This window comes from Ostrea edulis, chromosome 5 (assembly GCF_947568905.1).
Source record: "Ostrea edulis chromosome 5, xbOstEdul1.1, whole genome shotgun sequence".
Taxonomy (NCBI): domain Eukaryota; kingdom Metazoa; phylum Mollusca; class Bivalvia; order Ostreida; family Ostreidae; genus Ostrea; species Ostrea edulis.
In genome coordinates, this window is record NC_079168.1 from 2,400,870 (window position 1) to 2,418,393 (window position 17,524).

Sequence of the window (17,524 nt, forward strand, 5' to 3'; positions counted from 1 at the left end):
TAAATCACTATTCATTTGCATCACCATTTATCATATTTTCCAGTTATTTAAGAGATAAATTTCAGTTTTGAAAATACATGGGGGTACTATGAACCCAACACTTTATACCGGTATACTTCCTGGAGCAAATTAGCATTTTCAAAAATGAAAATTCTCACCCGCACTACATGAGCCACATACACAAAGGACAAAAAGTACCTATTACATGTACTAACATCTTGGATATGATTAATTTTCAAAATATTCATTTCTGATCTGCTTTATATGATTTATAAATAAAAATATTTTGTAGTAAACATAAAACAGAATCAAAAGAAATATCAGTTAAGTTAGTAAATATTTATTTGTCTGTTTTCAGATTATCAACCTTCTTCAATAGGAAGGAAAAAGAAATTATAAAAGACCTTTTAAGAGTTCATTGGTATCAATTTTATAAAATTCTTATCAAAACTGGATTTAAGCGAATATTTTGAAAAAAATCAAAATGACATAAAAATATCGTGAATTTTTCAACCATGGTGTGCTGCAATCTCTCACCAGAGGGCGTATTACGCTGCGCTACAACACCTCTGTCAACGTCTAAATGTCAAGATTCTTGGCAAAACTTACCTATACCTATAGCATCATGGAAAATAATTTTATAAGTTTAAGTTTTATGCTTAAAATCTTGAAGTAGGTTCACAAAAACAATGAATTCCATGATTATACTAGTATTATTGAATGAATGAATATTTATATAAACCTTCTAATTTGCTCAGGTGTCACATATTTACCATCTTCTGATTTTAAAAAATTCAGAGAAGTGTTTGATTTGCTCAGATATTATCATTACAGTTCGATATGCTAAGTTAGTTTTTGTACATTTTGATATAACTTTTTAGACATTTTCAAAGGTATTAGTGGAGCGTAGCGGGAACGATAACTCTGGGTAGAGATTGGGTCTGCTGTACTAAGTTTGTTTATTGGTAGACTTGAATAAGACTTCTATACAGTACTAAGTTTGTTTATTGGTAGATACAGTACCTCTGTAGTCCACGCCCGAGTTTAACTTGACCACTACTGGACGTCCAATAATTTGCTTCAGAAACTCACTCGGTGTTTGCTTTCTACTCATAACTACAAAATAAATGATTAATAAATATCAAAATTAAATTTCACATGCACACAACACACTAGATATGCACATCTTTGATACATGTAATAATGAAATCTCTTGGTTGTATACATGTATATAATATTGAATTTCATCCGAATTGAATCCCAGAGTATTCCCACAAGAACTCCCTATGGTACTAAATCCCAAAGGGACACATTCTACAGTACTAAATCTCTTGAAGATTTACACTACGGATTGGGACTAACTCCCATTAAAGCTAACATTATACAGGACAGAATCCCACCAGCACTCACACAATGGGACTAAATCCCACCAGCACTCGCATTACAGGACTAAATCCCACCAGCACTCACACTCCAGGACTAAATCCCACCAGTACTCACACTGCAATACTAATCTTACTAGTACTCACACTACATGACTAAATCCCTTAGGAACTTGCAATTACAAGATTAAATTTCACCAGTAGGGGTGCAACGGGTACCCGAAATAACTGAAAACCGCGGTTCTTGTTGTTCAGGTTGGGTTCGGTTCCATTTTTCCGTATTTCGGTTCGGATTTGGTTTTTATAATAGAATCATTATATGTCATCAAAATCCTCAAAGGTGGCTGTATTTTGTTAAGTGATGGCATTGTGGACAAAACTGTAAATAACGACAGTATATGTAAGATATATCAGACGCATTGAAAATACACCACAGGAGCAACATCGTCAATGACAAAACATTGAAAGTATATGGATGGAAACGAGTAGAAATGACAATGCTGTTTCTAGTAATATGGATGTTGAGTCTAAACCTCAGTCCACATCCCCGAGTAATTATTGTGACAAACTACAATAAAGGTTTTTTATTTTAACTGTATATTAGATTTTTAAAATAGTTATATAGACCCAAACCGAAATGCCAAAACCTGAAGTAAAAAAAATTAGAACTGACCCGACCCGAAATTTTTTTGGAACCGTGACAGCCCTACTCACCAGCACTAATACTACAGGACTAAATCCCACCAGCACTTACACTACAAGACTAAATCCCACCAGCACTCACACTATGGGACTAAATGCCTTAGGGACTCTCACTACAGGACTAAATCCCAAGGACTTGTACTACAGGACTGAATCCCTTAGGGATCTTTATACTCTGGGACTTATAATTCCATCCAGACTTGAAATATGGAACGAAATCCTAATGGTATTAATACATTATGGCACCGAAGTCCTGGTATTTGAAATTAACACTATGGAAACGAATCCCATTGAGATTTGCATTATGGGACCAAATTTTAGGACTCGCACTGAAACCGAGTCCCATTGCAACTCACACTACAGGACTCATACAATGGGACTCACTACATGTCTTGATTCCTTCGAGAGTCATACTATGAGACTTAATCCCATAATGACTCACTACAAGTCTAAATTCCATTGATTGGGACTTATGCTACGGGACTGATTCTCAAAAGGACTGACTACACCAGGGCAGGCTCCAGGATCATGTTATGGCAGCTGGCATTTTATTTTCATTCAAGTTTCAAAAAGAAAGACAACCATTATGACAATTAATCAGTCAAACGTAGATCAAAAAAGGAAGACAGTCATTATGACGATGCACTATTCGTCCTTAAATCAGTCAAATTAAAAAATAAATTGTGTAGATGCAGTCTTGCAGGTGACTGGTGCGTGTAACACTCTAAGCTACGTGTTTTTCGATCACGGATAGTGTGTGCACGTTTGTTGTCTATCTAGTTTACCTGTATCTGTTGTTTGTACACGTCATGGACCTATAAAATGTAAAATAATTCGATTTTCTTTGTAAAACACAGCACACAGGTTTTCTTTTCAGTGTCGTTCAGATTTCGAAAGTAACATCGGAGCGCCTCGGAAATATAGCCTGGGATAACAAAAATAACTCTAGAGGAAGCTCGAAAGAACTAAAAATGGCTGCGCCCTTCAGACCATGTTCACATCTTGGAGGAAATCTGCGCGCCAGATTCTTACCAGCATTAACGCAATTTTATTCACACCGTAAACAACCTGCTCGGTTAGATGAAATTTCGAGGAAAAAATCATCTGATAAATCATTTCAGTCGCCAATGATTTCTACTTTCCTTTTCCCCGGACTCACAACTTTCACTTTATCTCCGAATGATCTCCAGAAGACTAATTTTTCAACAAAAGCAAACAGGACATGTTGGAAGTGTGGGAATGATGTTGATACAAAGGACGAAGTTTTCTTTTGTAAATGTGGTGTGGTGCAGGAGGTGAAAGGGTTGGATTTCTTCGAACTTATGGGATTTCCTGAATCCTTTGATATTGATACCAAAGCATTAGCCCAAAGATATCGAGATTTACAGACACTACTTCACCCAGACAAGTACAGCCTGAAAACTGAGGTAAGAATATGTCAAACATATGCTTAATGCTAGAGGTATTGCATGTTGTGGGCTATTGGATTTGTGTAACATTTGCTAACTTGAACACAGCTCTCCATCCGACCAAACAAATACACCCTGGAGTTTGGTCAGATGGGGAGCTACTCAAGTCAGTGATCATAATTTGGTAATTTACAGTTCAAAGATCTCCAGCAGATCTCTTTCACCTACTTCTCAAATGGCAAGTAGAAGCTGTAGATATACTGGCGATATCCTGGACCATTTGTGGAGATGGGAAACGAATTGACCCAGGGTTTTGACACAATCTGAGCAAACTTGTGTGTAGTATAATAGAAGGATAAGCAAAAAGCTAAAGATAATCTAGCATTATAGAAATCTACATTTGTAATATGAGAACTTTAAAATACTGACATTCTATAATGTCATAATCATCAGAATACGTTAAATAGAGTGATTTATTCACAATAGTAATGAGTAAATAAAGCAAATAAAATGACATCAATCAAGATCACTGTATTATCATTGTGAATTTGATGACAGACAAAACAATACATCATATTTAATTTCATCAACAAATTGCACTCAGTCCTCGTGCAGTGAGTCCTAAATCGGATTCAGTGAGTCACTGGTTTAGATACTGGAATCATATGTCAACTCTCCTGATCTTGTCAGGACATCACCTAAATTTCAGATTATTTTGTTTTGTATGCTAGATTGCAAACATGATAACAGTCAAAGTTCATTGTCATTAAAATACAGTTAGATAGTTACACACACATCATATAGATTCAAATTTGTTCAAACCGTAATAATACATCCAATGCACAGGGGCTAAGCCCGTTTTGGGCCCAAACTCTGTGATACCCTAAATATAGATCTATATTTATGGTATCACAGAGTTCGGGCCCAAAACGGGTTTAGTCCCTGTGATCCAATGCTTGCCAGAGAGCACAATTAAGTTTATGGGCATGAACACAGGCAATTGCATCGCTTATATATAAATTCGACCCCAAGCGATGCAATTGCCTGTGGGCATGAAGTTAGCCTAGGGGCTTAAAGTTTAGCACAGCATATAGTTAGAGAGTCACCCCCCTAAAATTTAAAAATCAAAAGTACATTATCAAATCATCCATCCTCATGTAGTGTATAGCTGATCATGCACATAATGTTGATACTTCAAAATTTCATTATTTTCATAAACTCAGACCATGACACCCAAGGCCAAGCTGGGGTACAATTGGGGTTTAAATTTTATATTATCATCCTCATCATTTAGTTTACATCCGAATTTCTTCATTCTGGATCCAGGGCAGGCTCAGTCACAATAAAATTTTATCAGTCCTAAACTTCTTAGTAATTAATACAAGGTCATTCAGATGAGCATTGTTGCCCATTAGCCTTTTCTTTGTTGTTTGCTGATTTGAACTTCAACTCTACATTTAATTCCATTATTGCTTAAATAGGTATATATATATATCTAAGTCAATATATTTTATGAATGCAGAGAGAGAAACAGATCGCGGAGGAACAGTCGTCTTATGTCAACAAAGCTTACTTCACCCTCCTGAGGCCCCTTCCCCGAGCTCAGTACCTCCTCGAGAGGCGGGGAGATCCGATAGAGGAGGAAAACACGGGTGTTGACCAAGAGTTCCTGATGGAGATCATGGAGATTAACGAGGAAATCATGGACGCTGACACTCCGGACTCTCTTCAGCCAATTCAAATGTCGAATGATACGAACACAAAGAACTGTGTGTCAGAAATATCTAAAGCTTTCAGCAGTGATAACATCGACAGAGCTAAGGAGTGGACTATTAAACTGAAGTATTTTGCAAACATTAATGATAAAATAATAGGTATTCATCAGAAACACTTTGGTGCTCATTAGTTCGTGTACTGATTCAGTATTAGTCAGAACAGGTTTTTTTTTAATTTTTCAAGGGAATATAAAAATTCTTTTAAAGAACAAACAAGGGTACAATTGTCGAACTGATAGACAAATATTCCTCATGTAATGTGTGGTTAGGATATAAAGCTGAACCAATATTTTATTGGCTTTCATTATAATTTGTTTAAACCAGTACACATGGGGACACAACAGGAGATTTTAAAGAAAAAGTTACTTTCAAGTGTATATTATAGTTAACATTTGTTCGCATCATGATGTGGTCACCATAGAGATAGAAAGTGTATTGAAATTATTTTCAAAAAATCTTAAAGAGGTTAAATTACTTATTAAGCATATGTTATCATCATATAGCCTAGGGTAGATTCAAATTTGTTAAAATTATAGATCTTTAAAAAAATTCTTGCAAAATCTTCAATTCTTATCAAGATCGAATCACATGTTGGTGTGCATTTAATATTTGTATAAATTAATCTTGTTGACAAGATTTAATGAAAACAGTATAATAGCACTAAAAGGGCATTAAACTTTGCATAGTAATCAAACTTTGTATGCCTGCTCTCCATGATGAGTCATCAAAACCTGCAAATTTTCAAGTTCAGGGGTTAAAGTTCAAAGCCACTGATCAGAAGTGAATTTCTTAATACTATCTTTATTTGGAGGATTCAGACCACATGGGGTTGGTCATCAAGCTTTTCATGCTTGCTCTCCATGGAAAGGTTCAGAAATGAATTAAACATGATTTACAAAATTTTAAGGTCAGAGGTTAAAGGTCAAGGCCACTGAAGTGAAACTCTTCATATTCTTGTTTGGAGGATTATGACAAAATGGAGTTCATTAATCAAATTTAAACTAATTTGCATGCTTGCTCGATCTCCATTATAAGTTTCAGAACCTACAATTTTCAAGGTTAATCATCGCTTATTCAAATGTTTATTTAATGTTATTTGTTACACTTTATGCAGATGACGCAATGTTATTCCCAGATAGTTGGTAAAGGTCAAGGTCACTGGAATAAATTTTGTCATATTCTCATGGAATTTTAAGAATTCAAACATAATTGTGAAACTAGGTGAAGGTCACTGGATGGGTCATTAAGTCATCAGCCTATGATCACCTGGGCTTGAAGCTTTTTATGTCACCAGTCCAGCTGGACTGATGGGGTATGATTTCAACCAGTCCGCAGAAAAATTTATCAGTCCAACAGAGTTTTCCAGAAATAATTAAACATATTTCGTTAATGTTTTTAAAATGAAATTTTAACTCAATATGCCTCAGACAATATTATAATACACTTAAATGTGGGATTTATACATGTATTTACAAATCAGATTCGTCTGATATCTACAGATCAAAGCATGCCAAATCTGTGTATAAAATTTCACAAGTTACTTACTTACTTATCCTCTTCATCCCCGGTGGGACATAAGGCACCAACAAGCTTCCTCCATTTGTCCCTGTCCTTTGCCAAGTGCTGAGCCTGCCCCCAGGTGTAACCTTCCTCTTGAAGTTCCGCTTGGATGGTTCTCCTCCAGGTAGTTCGAGGTCTACCTGCCTTTCGTTTCCCTGGTGGTGTCCAGTGCAAGGCAGTTTTTGGAATCTTCTCACTGGGCATTCTCAGAACATGACCTAGCCATCTAAAGCGCCACTGTTTTATCTGTGTTGAGATACTATTACATTTGCTAATATTGAACAAGTTCTTGTTTGTTATTTTGTTAGGCCAGTATATTCGATGAATTTTTCTGAGGCAGCTGTTATGGAATGCCTCTATCCTCTGTATGTCGCTCTGTATTATTCTCCAGCATTCCGAGCTGTAAAGGAGGACTGATTTCACGTTGCTGTTAAACAACTTCAGCTTGGTGTTTATGCTGAAGTTTTGTGTCTTCCAGAGTGACTGAAGTCTGTGAAAGGCTGTACGGGCTTTTGATATTCTTGATTGTATGTCTCAAGTATATTTTCCAAAATGATGCTTTAGAAAATTAACCAGTCCCATCAGACTGACTAAAACAAATGTTAGTCAGTATGCCAGACTTTTAACCAGTCACAGACTGACGGGCATATGTTAATTTTGAGCCCTGATGATATCTGATAAATGATTATGATTGTACAGTGTTACAAGGGATGTTTCTTTTGATAATGTTCTTTTTTATTTCCTCTCATGTTTGATTAAAGAATTTTATGGATTTCTTTTTATCTGTGGTGCACATAAAAACTCATTCCTTTGATTTTTTCTTTTCAAAGTTCACAAGTACCCTATTCATGTTTGGTGTAATTTATTCAGTGTGGAATTTTAATCAATATAATTTTTTGAAATGAAAGAGAGAGAGAGAAAGATTGTTTGAGAGAGTTTCTAGTTTATTTATTTAGGAATAGGCACATATACAATATAAATACCAGACAATATCACAGAGGAACACATATATATAGTTAAAACAAAAGTTGTTGTTAGATACATATGAGAGAGAGAGAGAGAGAGAGAGAGAGAGAGAGAGAGAGGTTATACTTGTTATCATTTATAATAAATCGAAATTATTATAAATACAATCAAGGAAATACATTTTTTCACAATATCCTTTATTTAGCCCTCTCTTTCCTTCTTTGTTAATTAGTAAAACCCGCAGGGATGTTTCACTTCCGGTTCCACGTCATATCAAAAGTGTTGTAAGGTTATTTTTAGTGCCTATTCAATGACGAAATTAGGAATCCTATTTTAATTTTACGGCCTTGGCACCATTTCCCGAGGTCTTCAACTGAGTTTTTATCTCAAATTCTCTGACGTTTGAAGTATTTGGGGTGAAAACTACCCATTTTTGAACAGAAGTGATCATCTTGGAAAAACCTGACGACATTGTAAACAAACAGTAAACAACACAGCTTCACTGTGGTTCAGACTGAGGACTGGGAACACGTGGAGGTGGTGTTGCCAATATTTCACTTGGTGACGTGGCTTGGTGTGACGGAGAAATCTACACGGTTTTATACGAGACGTGTTAATGATTAAAAATAGAAAAATACCTGTCAACAAAGATGGCTGTTGAAAGTGACCCCGATGTCTTAGATTTGCTGTTCGACAAATCAAACGGAATTCTAAAAAGCGATTTACCAGATATACAGACCATCGACTTTGTAAGTAAATTATTTCATTGATATGTCACAAGTATTGTGTGGTTGCAAAACGTAAATTGCTTAACTGGCATTTCAAATGTACAGTATCGATCAATACTAGAGTAGATCTAGATATCTAACATCTGATCGCGGAAGTATAACCTCGATATGTTGATAGCTCGCAGTGAGTAGTTGTAACGAGACAGAAAATTTCTAGCTTGCATCATCCTTGAGGGAATCCCTCATCAGTTGAGCCAATAGTAAACAAACACATTTGGCCACGAACAGGTTATGAGTCATACCCACACTGCCATCCAGTCAGTAGCACACAAGCTGTTGTAGGGGTGACATGGCTTTACTTCATACGTGTCTAACTGATGTACTGATCGCACCACAAAGTGAAACTGATGGCCTTGAACAGTTTTTGGAAGAACTTTTAAAAGAAAATACTTCACATCCTGCTAGAAAATCTGCTGAGAGCAGCATAAATACAATGGATGAGAGTGGCGGGGAAATAACAGAACAGAACTTGAATGCGCTATTGACATCGAGCGACAGTGATGAGAACTGGTCAGCATGTGAGAGTGACCAAGAAAATGTAGCTATGAATAGTGACTGGGATGTTACTGATGATATTTTAGTGAGTTCACGACTAACAGTTCAAAGAATCAAATCGCAGTTACCAGGATACATCTCGTCTCGAAGCATGTTTTTAGATGTTTTGATACTCTGGCCATATTATCGTAGATTAGAAGGATAAAATGAGAAAATATTTTATGTGTGCGAGAAATCATTTATAAATACAGATCTTTTATTTGTATGTCATTATGAGTGCATTGAAGTGGTGATTAAATTTATTTCCTGAGCTGTGATATTTTCGTTAAGATTGTCATTTAATTTGATATTGTATTCTTTTGCAGTCTGACCTAGGTCTTTTACCAGAAACAGATATTTTGGAAAATGCTCTGATTGAATCAAATATTCCTGCATTTTTCGAAGACCATGAACAGCTTAGAACAAAATCTCAAGATGTAGTGCATGACCACGATTATTATGCCCAAAAATCCCCGAGTGCAACAAGTGACAGTGGAATATCAAGTAGCGGAGCATATTCCCCAGAAAGGATGACTGAAGACAATTTACAAAACAGTCCAAGGGAGAGCTCGCTCTCGGGGTCACCTCGCAGCCAATCAAATTATAACATGGAATTTCAATTAAGTGATAACCTTGGTGATACTACTCCCCTCAATCTGGAGAATTTTGACTTTAAAAATTTTGACATAAGCACAATTGATGCTGCAGCATATCTGGAAGATCAAGACTTTTTGGGTGATGGAATTCAAGACTCTGATGTGACAATCAACGTAATGGACACCGATTTAATGGATGATTCTATCACCAGTTCTACTCAGACATCCACAGGCAGCTCTACAAGTACAACTAAAATCATCAAAGTGTGCTCCAGTAAGAGTGACACGTTACCATTCACCATGAAGGATGTGTCCGGCGTTTCATCCTCATCCAAGGTGAGTCCTGTACAAATTAAATCCTGCCCTGTTAAGTAGGATTGATTGCCAAGGCCAAACCAAAAAAAAAAGTTTAACTCTGCTGTTACATGGCAATACAAAATAGGGTCAGTAGGTAGGAATATTTTTTGTTTTTTATTATTTTTCTCAATAACAGTTCATGCACTCTAATATCACTATGTATTCTGCCCCTTTGTGTTATGTTGGGAGATACATTCAATGTCTTATTTTATCTGAATGAAATTGTCACACAGTGGTAAAACAGTTTTGCTAATAGTTTAATAGTTTGGACCAATTTTTATAACTTTAATCTGTTGAAAAAAAAATTTGGGTTGGTAGGGTAACAGTAAACAAACATTGCTTTCTCTGGCTTTAGTAAATTGTGTTACTTGCAACTCAATCACTAGTAACAGCTGTTCTGTAAACCAGAAGTGCATGTATAACGGATGTATGATTAGATACATGCAGGTTAGGAAAACAATAAGACCAACATTTTACCAGCTATCAGACCATCGATTCATTCCATGTAAAGCATGTATGGGAAAGAAATTAATTTTGAAATGTTAAAAAGTTACCAAATAAAAATTGAATCAAGTAAATTTTCCTTTAATATCTAAGGTTTCTGTGTTGTAAATATTTCATTGTTTTTGATAAAGTATGTATGGGTAAGAAATTAATTTAAATGTTCAAAAGTTACCAATGGAATCGGTTAATTTTTACTTTGATATAGATTTAAGTTCTAATAATAATTATGCATGTTGTTTCTTAATTAGTTCCCCGAGCTACAGCTGACAGAGGAGGAGGTAGAATTATTGTCGAGAGAGGGGGTAACTTTACCGACTAATATGCCCCTTACCAAGGAGGAGGAGAGGGTTTTGAAAGCTGTCCGAAGAAAAATCAGGAACAAGGTCTGCAAGACCTTTCATAGACACATTCTGTTCATGCATGGTTGTAATTGTAAATTCCTTGTACATTGTATTCAGCAAGGTGGGTTTTTTTTGTTTTGAGATGACCTATATAACTATCTAAATGACACATTATTGATTAAATGGGGAATGCTAAGGTTAAGAGAAGTTTGCGATAGATGCATCTCATGAAATAACCACAGGCCATTACATTGCTTGGGTTCGAATTTACTAATTACTTTTAAAATCGAACCCAAGCAATATAATGGCCTGTGGAATGAACACTGAAATACATGAAATGAATTAAGGAATCCAAGGCATTTCACTTGAACATTTGGAATCCATAATAAAACTACATGCAAAATATGTGATGTATAAATTGTAGACAATGTTATTCAAGTTAAAAACCCTGTTTTGTCAGTGCATGTGTGACTCTCAGTGTACATTTAAGATTTTTTTATGCGTTTTCTAACACTCCTGGCATTGTTCTTTCAGGCTTCAGCCAAAGAGAGTCGGAAGAGGAAGATGAATTACGTGGAAGGACTGGAGAAGAGGGTGAAAATGTCCACTACTGAGAACAGCCATTTAAAAAAGAAGGTGGACACACTGGAAAAACAGAATTCGTAAGTACCAAGTACTTATACACAGGACAATGGTTCACTGACCACAGTCATAAGTACCAAGTACTGGTACACAGGACAATGGTTCACTGACCACAAAATGTTGGGAGGGAGACTGGATGTTTGATTTCATTAGTTATTCTTTGATGCACAGTTTTTATCTTCCTATTACAATGAGAACTGATAGCATTTATATATCACTACATTTTCTACATGCCCGATACTGAACAATATAGTCAATAAAATGAAGGATGGGCTATTACTAACTTTATACAATTTGCGATCTTGCCTTTAATTGAATATATATCAGGAAGACATGATATTTGCAAACATTCAAGTTGTTCCACATGTTTAATTAAAAAACTTATTTACGTGTTAAGGTAATTTGACCCACTTCTAGATTTATGCAAAAATAGAATTCATAAAGACTGAGTGTATATAATTGTAAGTCGAGTTAGCCATGCAACTCTTATTTTAAAAAAAAGATGTTATTCAAAATGTGCAATTTTGTTTTAGAAGTGATGGAAATATTTGTGAGTTAAATATGAAGAGAATTTATTTTGATTTCCTCAGGAACTTGATACAACAGCTGAAGAAGCTCCAGGCCTTGGTGCTGTCTAAAACCAGTAAACCCCAGGCTAGTACCTGTCTGGTGGTGCTTGTCATGTCCTTCGCCTTCCTTATTGTCCCAAACATCGATCCATTCGGAATCAAGAGGGACAAACTATCAGACCCAATATCTGTACCCATCCGAGGTAAGGCACAAGTTTATTTACAATCAAATCTGTTGTCAGAGAACATTTTTGAGACCCATCTATACTGGATTCTTCAGATTCAGGTTGAAATAGTTGAAAATGCATCTTTTAAAAATATGCCCTTGTCCAGACATTGTGGAAGAGCTTTCATAACACTGACTATGTTGGTTTTTAGGAAAATCCAGAAGTCTGCTTCACACTCCAGAAGAAATGCATGAGGTTGATACTGACCCCTACGGCCTGACCATAAAACCTGGTCCCCCATGGGAAGTGCCGCCCAAAACTCCGGCCATTTCTCTCCCTCCCAACGTTGTTGTAGAAACTGTTGATGAGGAAATGGTGAACAAATTAATAGAATCTGCAGAAAACGTTGGACCACTGAATGTCTCGATGGATAACATCGCAACACAAACCACAACAGCTAAAGAAACCAAAGACTCCCAAGATGTTACAAAAACTGAACATTCTCAACACAGACAGGATCTGTGAAATTTAGTGAACCAAGTCTGTGTTTTACTCTGACACTCATCATAGCCAGCTAAAGGAAATTACATTACAGATTTTATTTTTTCTGAAGGAAATTTCTTGAGAATTCCGATTTTGGTTTACTGTATATAACGACCAGAATTTATTAATTAGTCCTGTTTTGACTATTCAGAATATAAGTACACTGTACATGGATTGCAAGCACATACCTGTACATTCCCAGAATTTCACTGTACAGTAAATATACTCATAAAGTATATTCAGAGAATTTCATTGAACATGATACACCAATCAGCTCTGAATCTAAATTATGCTATACATCAATTAACAGTGTGTGAATTGTTTTATATAGATGTTAATGATTAACACGTTGGAGTATAGAATTCGTATCCCACGAAACGTATAATGTGTTGTGCAATATTGGACTGCAGGCTCTCTCTACATGTCTGTAGATCATTGGGATTTGAACATGGCTTGATCAGAATCGGAAATGTCTCCAGTCTGAACACGACACGTGAATTTCACTAGAACAGTACATCCACAATGACCTTTAATCTTTTGTTACTGAACTCTATGATATTACTGCATGGTAACCATGGTAATAATTGAGAGTTCCAATTTTATCTTCTTGACTCTTCTGCAGAGTTACTGAACTTTTAACTTGATTTCATGAGTTTGAATCATAGTTTGTATGTTTATGTGATGAAGTGTTGATCATCGTTTATCGCAGTTTTGTTGTATATAAAATACATCGGAACAATACTGAACATAATCGTGTAGTGTGAGAGGATATGCATGTTAAATGGGTCATTCTTTCAGCCATTTATTTGATAGACATTTTTCAATCCATTTTGTCGAAATGTTTTAAAATGAACGACTTGTTGTTTTACATTACGTGATTGATGTACTTTGTTGTTGATTTCTGAATTTTTGAATAAAATTTTTCTTTGAACATTTTTGCTTTTCCTTTAGCTGTTTGACTGTAGCTGTTTGTGTAAAAAGATTGAAACTCGGAGTTGATGTAAACATTTAATGATGAATAACATGTTACAAATTGCTTTGCTGAAAGTGAGTCAAGTTGAACGACTTCATTGGTACTCCATTATCGTGTTGTCAGAAGGTACACATTTCTTATTATTTCCTGTTATTGTATACACAGCATATTGCTATTTATTGTGCTGTATGTGCGACACTAGCCCTCTTCTCGGAATTCGGAGACTAAAAATCTCTTATTGTGCTGTATGTATGACACTAGCCCTCTTCTCGGAATTCCGAGACTAAGAATCTCTTATTGTGCTGTATGTATGACACTAGCCCTCTTCTCGGAATTCCGAGACTAAGAATCTCTTTTATTGTGCTGTATGTGTGACACTAGGCCTCTCCCCAGAATTCTGAAATCGTCAATAATGGCCTCCACATTGGGAACCACAGTAATGTTGCCGTCCTCGGGCTGCACTTTCCTACCATTCAAGTTTGACACCTACAAGAAATAATATCATGATAAAGCAACCTTTAATGTTTGCACATGCAAGTTAAAGCTACTTACAAAATGTATAGGCAGTTTTATGCAAATGAGATAATTATACTGATATTAAACAAGAGGCCCATGGGCCACATCGCTCACCTGAGTCACCTTGGTCCATAGCAGAAGACTTTATATATATTTGCATGTAAAACCTTAGTCCTTTTTATGGCCCCAACCTACCCCTGGAGGCCATAGTTTTTGAAAACTTGAATCTACACTATGTCGGAAAGATTTCATGTAAATGTGAACTTTAGCCCAATGGTTCTTGAGAAGAAGATATTTAAAGATTTTTCCTATATATTTGTATGTAAAACTTTGATCCCCCCTTGTGGCCCCATCCTACCCCCAGTGGCCATGATTTGAACAAACTTGAATCTGCACTATATCAGAAAGGTTTCATGTAAATATCAGCTTTTCTGGCTCAGTGGTTCTTGAGAAGATTTTTAAAGATTTTTCCTACATATTTGTATGTAAAACTTTGATCCCCTATTGTGGCCCCATCCTACCACAGGGGGCCATGATATGAACAAACTTAACTCTGCTCTATGTTAGGAAGCTTTTCATGTAAATATCAGCTTTTCTGGCTCAGTGGTTCTTGAGAAGAAGATTTTTAAAGAATGTCCCTATATATTTGTATGTAAAACTTTGATCCCCTATTGTGGCCCCATCCCACCTCCAGGGGCCATGATTTGAACAAACTTGAAATTGCACTATATCAGAAAGCTTTCATGTAAATATCAGCTTTTCTGGCTCAGTGGTTCTTGAGAAGAAGATTTTTAAAGATTTTTCCTATATATTTGTATGTAAAACTTTGATCCCTCTTGTGGCCCCATCCTACCCCCGGGGGCCATCATTTTAACAAACTTGAATTTGCATTATATCAGGAAGCTTTGATATAAATCTCAGCTTTTCTGGCTCAGTGGTTCTTGAGAGGAAGATTTTTAAAGATTTTCCTATATGTTTGTATGTAAAACTTTGATCCCCCCTTGTGGCCCCATCTGACCCTCGGGTGCCATGATTTGAACAAACTTGAATTTGCACTCTATCAGAAAGCTTTCATGTAAATCTCGGCTTATCTTGAGAAGAAGATTTTTAAAGATTTTTCCTATATATTTGTATGTAAAACTTTGATCCCCTATTGTGGCCCCATCCGACCCCCGGGGGCCAGGATTTTAACAATTTAGAATCTGCACTATATCAGGAAGCTTTCATATAAATCTCAGCTTTTCTGGCTCAGCGGTTCTTGAAACGAAGATTTTTAAAGATTTTTCCTATATATTTGTATGTAAAACTTTGATCCCCCCTTGTGGCCCCATCCGACCCCCGGGGGCCAGGATTTTAACAATTTAGAATCTGCACTATATCAGAAAGCTTTCATATAAATCTCAGCTTTTCTGGCTCAGTGGTTCTTGAGAAGAAGATTTTTCCTATATATTTGTATGTAAAACTTTGATGCCCTATTGTGGCCCCATCCGACCCCCGGGGGCCATGATTTAAATAATTTAGAATCTGCACTACCTAATAAAGCTTATCTATAAATTTCATCTTTTCTGGCCCAGTGGTTCTTGAGAAGAAGATTTTTTAATTACCCTACCCTAGTTTTACCTTTTCTTGATTATCTCCCCTTGGAAGGTGGCCTGGCCCTTTATTTTAACAATTTAGAATTCCCTTTACTTAAGGATGCTTTGTGCCAACTTTGGTTGAAATTGACCCATTGGTTCTGGGGAAGAAGTCAAAAATGTGAAAAGTTTACGGACGGACAGACAGATGGACGACAGACAAAATGTGATCAGAAAAGCTCACTTGAACCTTCGGTTCAGGTGAGCTAAAAATGCAGAATATGAGATCATTAAAATGCATAATATATCTGGGAAACTACCCCGGTGCCTTTTTTGAGTATGATCGCGTAGTAAATATTGATTACATGTGACATGTACCACTTAGTTTTGTTTATAATGTCATACAATGCTTTCTACAAAGGAAAATGAACGAGATCAACAAATGGCTTTAGTACAAGGGCATACACTAAATTTGAAACTATTGGTATGACAATAATCAGAATGGTCTATCCAATATCACCATTGCTGTGCTAATGTCGTCAGATCACCATATGCTTTGCCATACCATAGAACTAACATGAAAGAATTTTGAGGGCATACCCTTGCACTAGATCGATTTAGTAAACATTCAATATTCACAATTTGTGTGACGTCATCATATGTCGTGCACTTGGCATCTATGTTTATCTTGTTTCATGTCAAAATAATTAATTGTAAATTATTGACTTTGAAATCAAATTGTTGCTTCTGTATGCATTAAAAGGCCTGGCTTTAACTTGTGTAACAGGATGGGAGAAAATGCAACGGACCAGACTGGGATTCAAACCCAGGCTCCCTGCATCTCCAGTCAGATGCTCTACCGAGTTACCAGCAATCGAACCCGTCTGACCGTCACACTTGTATGATTTATTATCAAAAGCCACATAAAAAGACGTGTTGTTTACTCTAAACATTGGTGATAAGTTGATCTCTCTTATTCATCATCAACATTAACAATAAAGTGAGCTGTATTCTTTATCATAGACAGTCACGAAAAAAGATCAGCACAGTTAATAACCACCATTTAGTAACCGTATTCAGTATTGTATTCAATCTACTATCAGTAATGTTCTGTTTAGCTCTACCTACTGATGACCTTGGAAGTCTTTGCTACTGACCTTGAAATCCTTTGCAGTAAATGCTGTAGGTTTCCACAATACAGCTATGTACTTCCCTCCATATTTGTCGTAGAAAAACAGAGCAAAGTCCTTGTACATCGCCTGTAATACATAAACATGCACTGAATGATGAAGCTCCACAAGAAACATATTAATTCTATGTTTAATCAGTGGAGACGGAATCTTGACTCTACACAACAAGCTGAGTGCTTATTAACACGACACGTGCCTCTGCGATTCAACATAAGGAAGTATGAAATCTTTATAAAACTTGAACCCCCTGGTATCATGATATAGACAATTTTAAATCTGCACTGCATGAGGATACTTGCATAATAATGTACAACATAGTTCTTGAAAAAAAAAATTACAAATATTATAAATTTTTCTAAATATATAGATCTATATGTATTTGTGGGTGTAACCATATACATGTACATATTGAATGAAGACCATATGGATGTTATCC

General features: G+C 36.1%; 4 protein-coding genes across 6 annotated transcripts in view; 2 read left to right on the forward strand and 2 right to left on the reverse strand.

Annotated features, from left to right (window-relative positions):
• Positions 1-3,005, reverse strand: part of LOC125648913 (U6 snRNA-associated Sm-like protein LSm6) — an 8,166-nt gene extending 5,161 nt beyond the window's left edge. The window contains exons 1-2 of the mRNA XM_048875956.2: positions 2,870-3,005; positions 1,024-1,116 (exon numbers count right to left, since the gene is read on the reverse strand). Coding sequence (XP_048731913.1) covers positions 1,024-1,114 — 91 coding nt within the window. The 5' untranslated portion in view covers positions 1,115-1,116; positions 2,870-3,005. The remainder of the gene's footprint in view (positions 1-1,023; positions 1,117-2,869) is intronic.
• Positions 3,006-3,047: 42 nt separating this feature from the next.
• On the forward strand, positions 3,048-5,560 carry LOC125648912 (iron-sulfur cluster co-chaperone protein HscB-like). Its single transcript, XM_048875955.2, has 2 exons — positions 3,048-3,511; positions 5,016-5,560. The coding sequence occupies exons 1-2, from the start codon at positions 3,056-3,058 to the stop codon at positions 5,397-5,399; spliced, it is 840 nt and encodes a 279-aa protein (XP_048731912.1). The 5' UTR covers positions 3,048-3,055; the 3' UTR covers positions 5,400-5,560.
• Positions 5,433-13,768, forward strand: LOC125648910 (cyclic AMP-responsive element-binding protein 3-like protein 3-B). Of its 2 annotated transcripts, none has more exons than XM_048875951.2 (6): positions 5,433-8,543; positions 9,443-10,048; positions 10,822-10,956; positions 11,449-11,576; positions 12,147-12,328; positions 12,504-13,768. In XM_048875951.2, the coding sequence occupies exons 1-6, from the start codon at positions 8,445-8,447 to the stop codon at positions 12,815-12,817; spliced, it is 1,464 nt and encodes a 487-aa protein (XP_048731908.1). In that variant the 5' UTR covers positions 5,433-8,444; the 3' UTR covers positions 12,818-13,768. The 2 variants fall into 2 exon arrangements, with proteins under 2 accessions (XP_048731908.1, XP_048731907.1); XM_048875950.2 differs by lacking the exon at positions 5,433-8,543 and adding an exon at positions 8,757-9,162.
• Positions 13,769-13,826: 58 nt separating this feature from the next.
• The window catches only part of LOC125648908 (nucleolar protein 6-like), a 58,111-nt gene continuing 54,413 nt past the window's right edge, over positions 13,827-17,524 (reverse strand). For both annotated transcript variants that reach the window (XM_056167007.1, XM_056167008.1), the window contains exons 22-23: positions 17,056-17,157; positions 13,827-14,294 (exon numbers count right to left, since the gene is read on the reverse strand). In XM_056167007.1, the coding sequence (XP_056022982.1) occupies positions 14,151-14,294; positions 17,056-17,157 (246 nt within the window). In that variant the 3' untranslated portion in view covers positions 13,827-14,150. The remainder of the gene's footprint in view (positions 14,295-17,055; positions 17,158-17,524) is intronic.

What these genes read in the sequence shown, in the direction of transcription:
- LOC125648910 (XM_048875950.2), top strand. Translation starts at nt 8,872, where the DNA reads ATGGCTTTACTTCATACGTGTCTAACTGATGTACTGATCGCACCACAA. An exon ending in ATGTTACTGATGATATTTTA is followed by an intron (nt 9,163 to 9,442) that starts GTGAGTTCACGA and finishes ATTCTTTTGCAG; the next exon opens with TCTGACCTAGGTCTTTTACC. An exon ending in GCGTTTCATCCTCATCCAAG is followed by an intron (nt 10,049 to 10,821) that starts GTGAGTCCTGTA and finishes TTTCTTAATTAG; the next exon opens with TTCCCCGAGCTACAGCTGAC.
- LOC125648912 (XM_048875955.2), top strand. Translation starts at nt 3,056, where the DNA reads ATGGCTGCGCCCTTCAGACCATGTTCACATCTTGGAGGAAATCTGCGC. An exon ending in AGTACAGCCTGAAAACTGAG is followed by an intron (nt 3,512 to 5,015) that starts GTAAGAATATGT and finishes TTATGAATGCAG; the next exon opens with AGAGAGAAACAGATCGCGGA.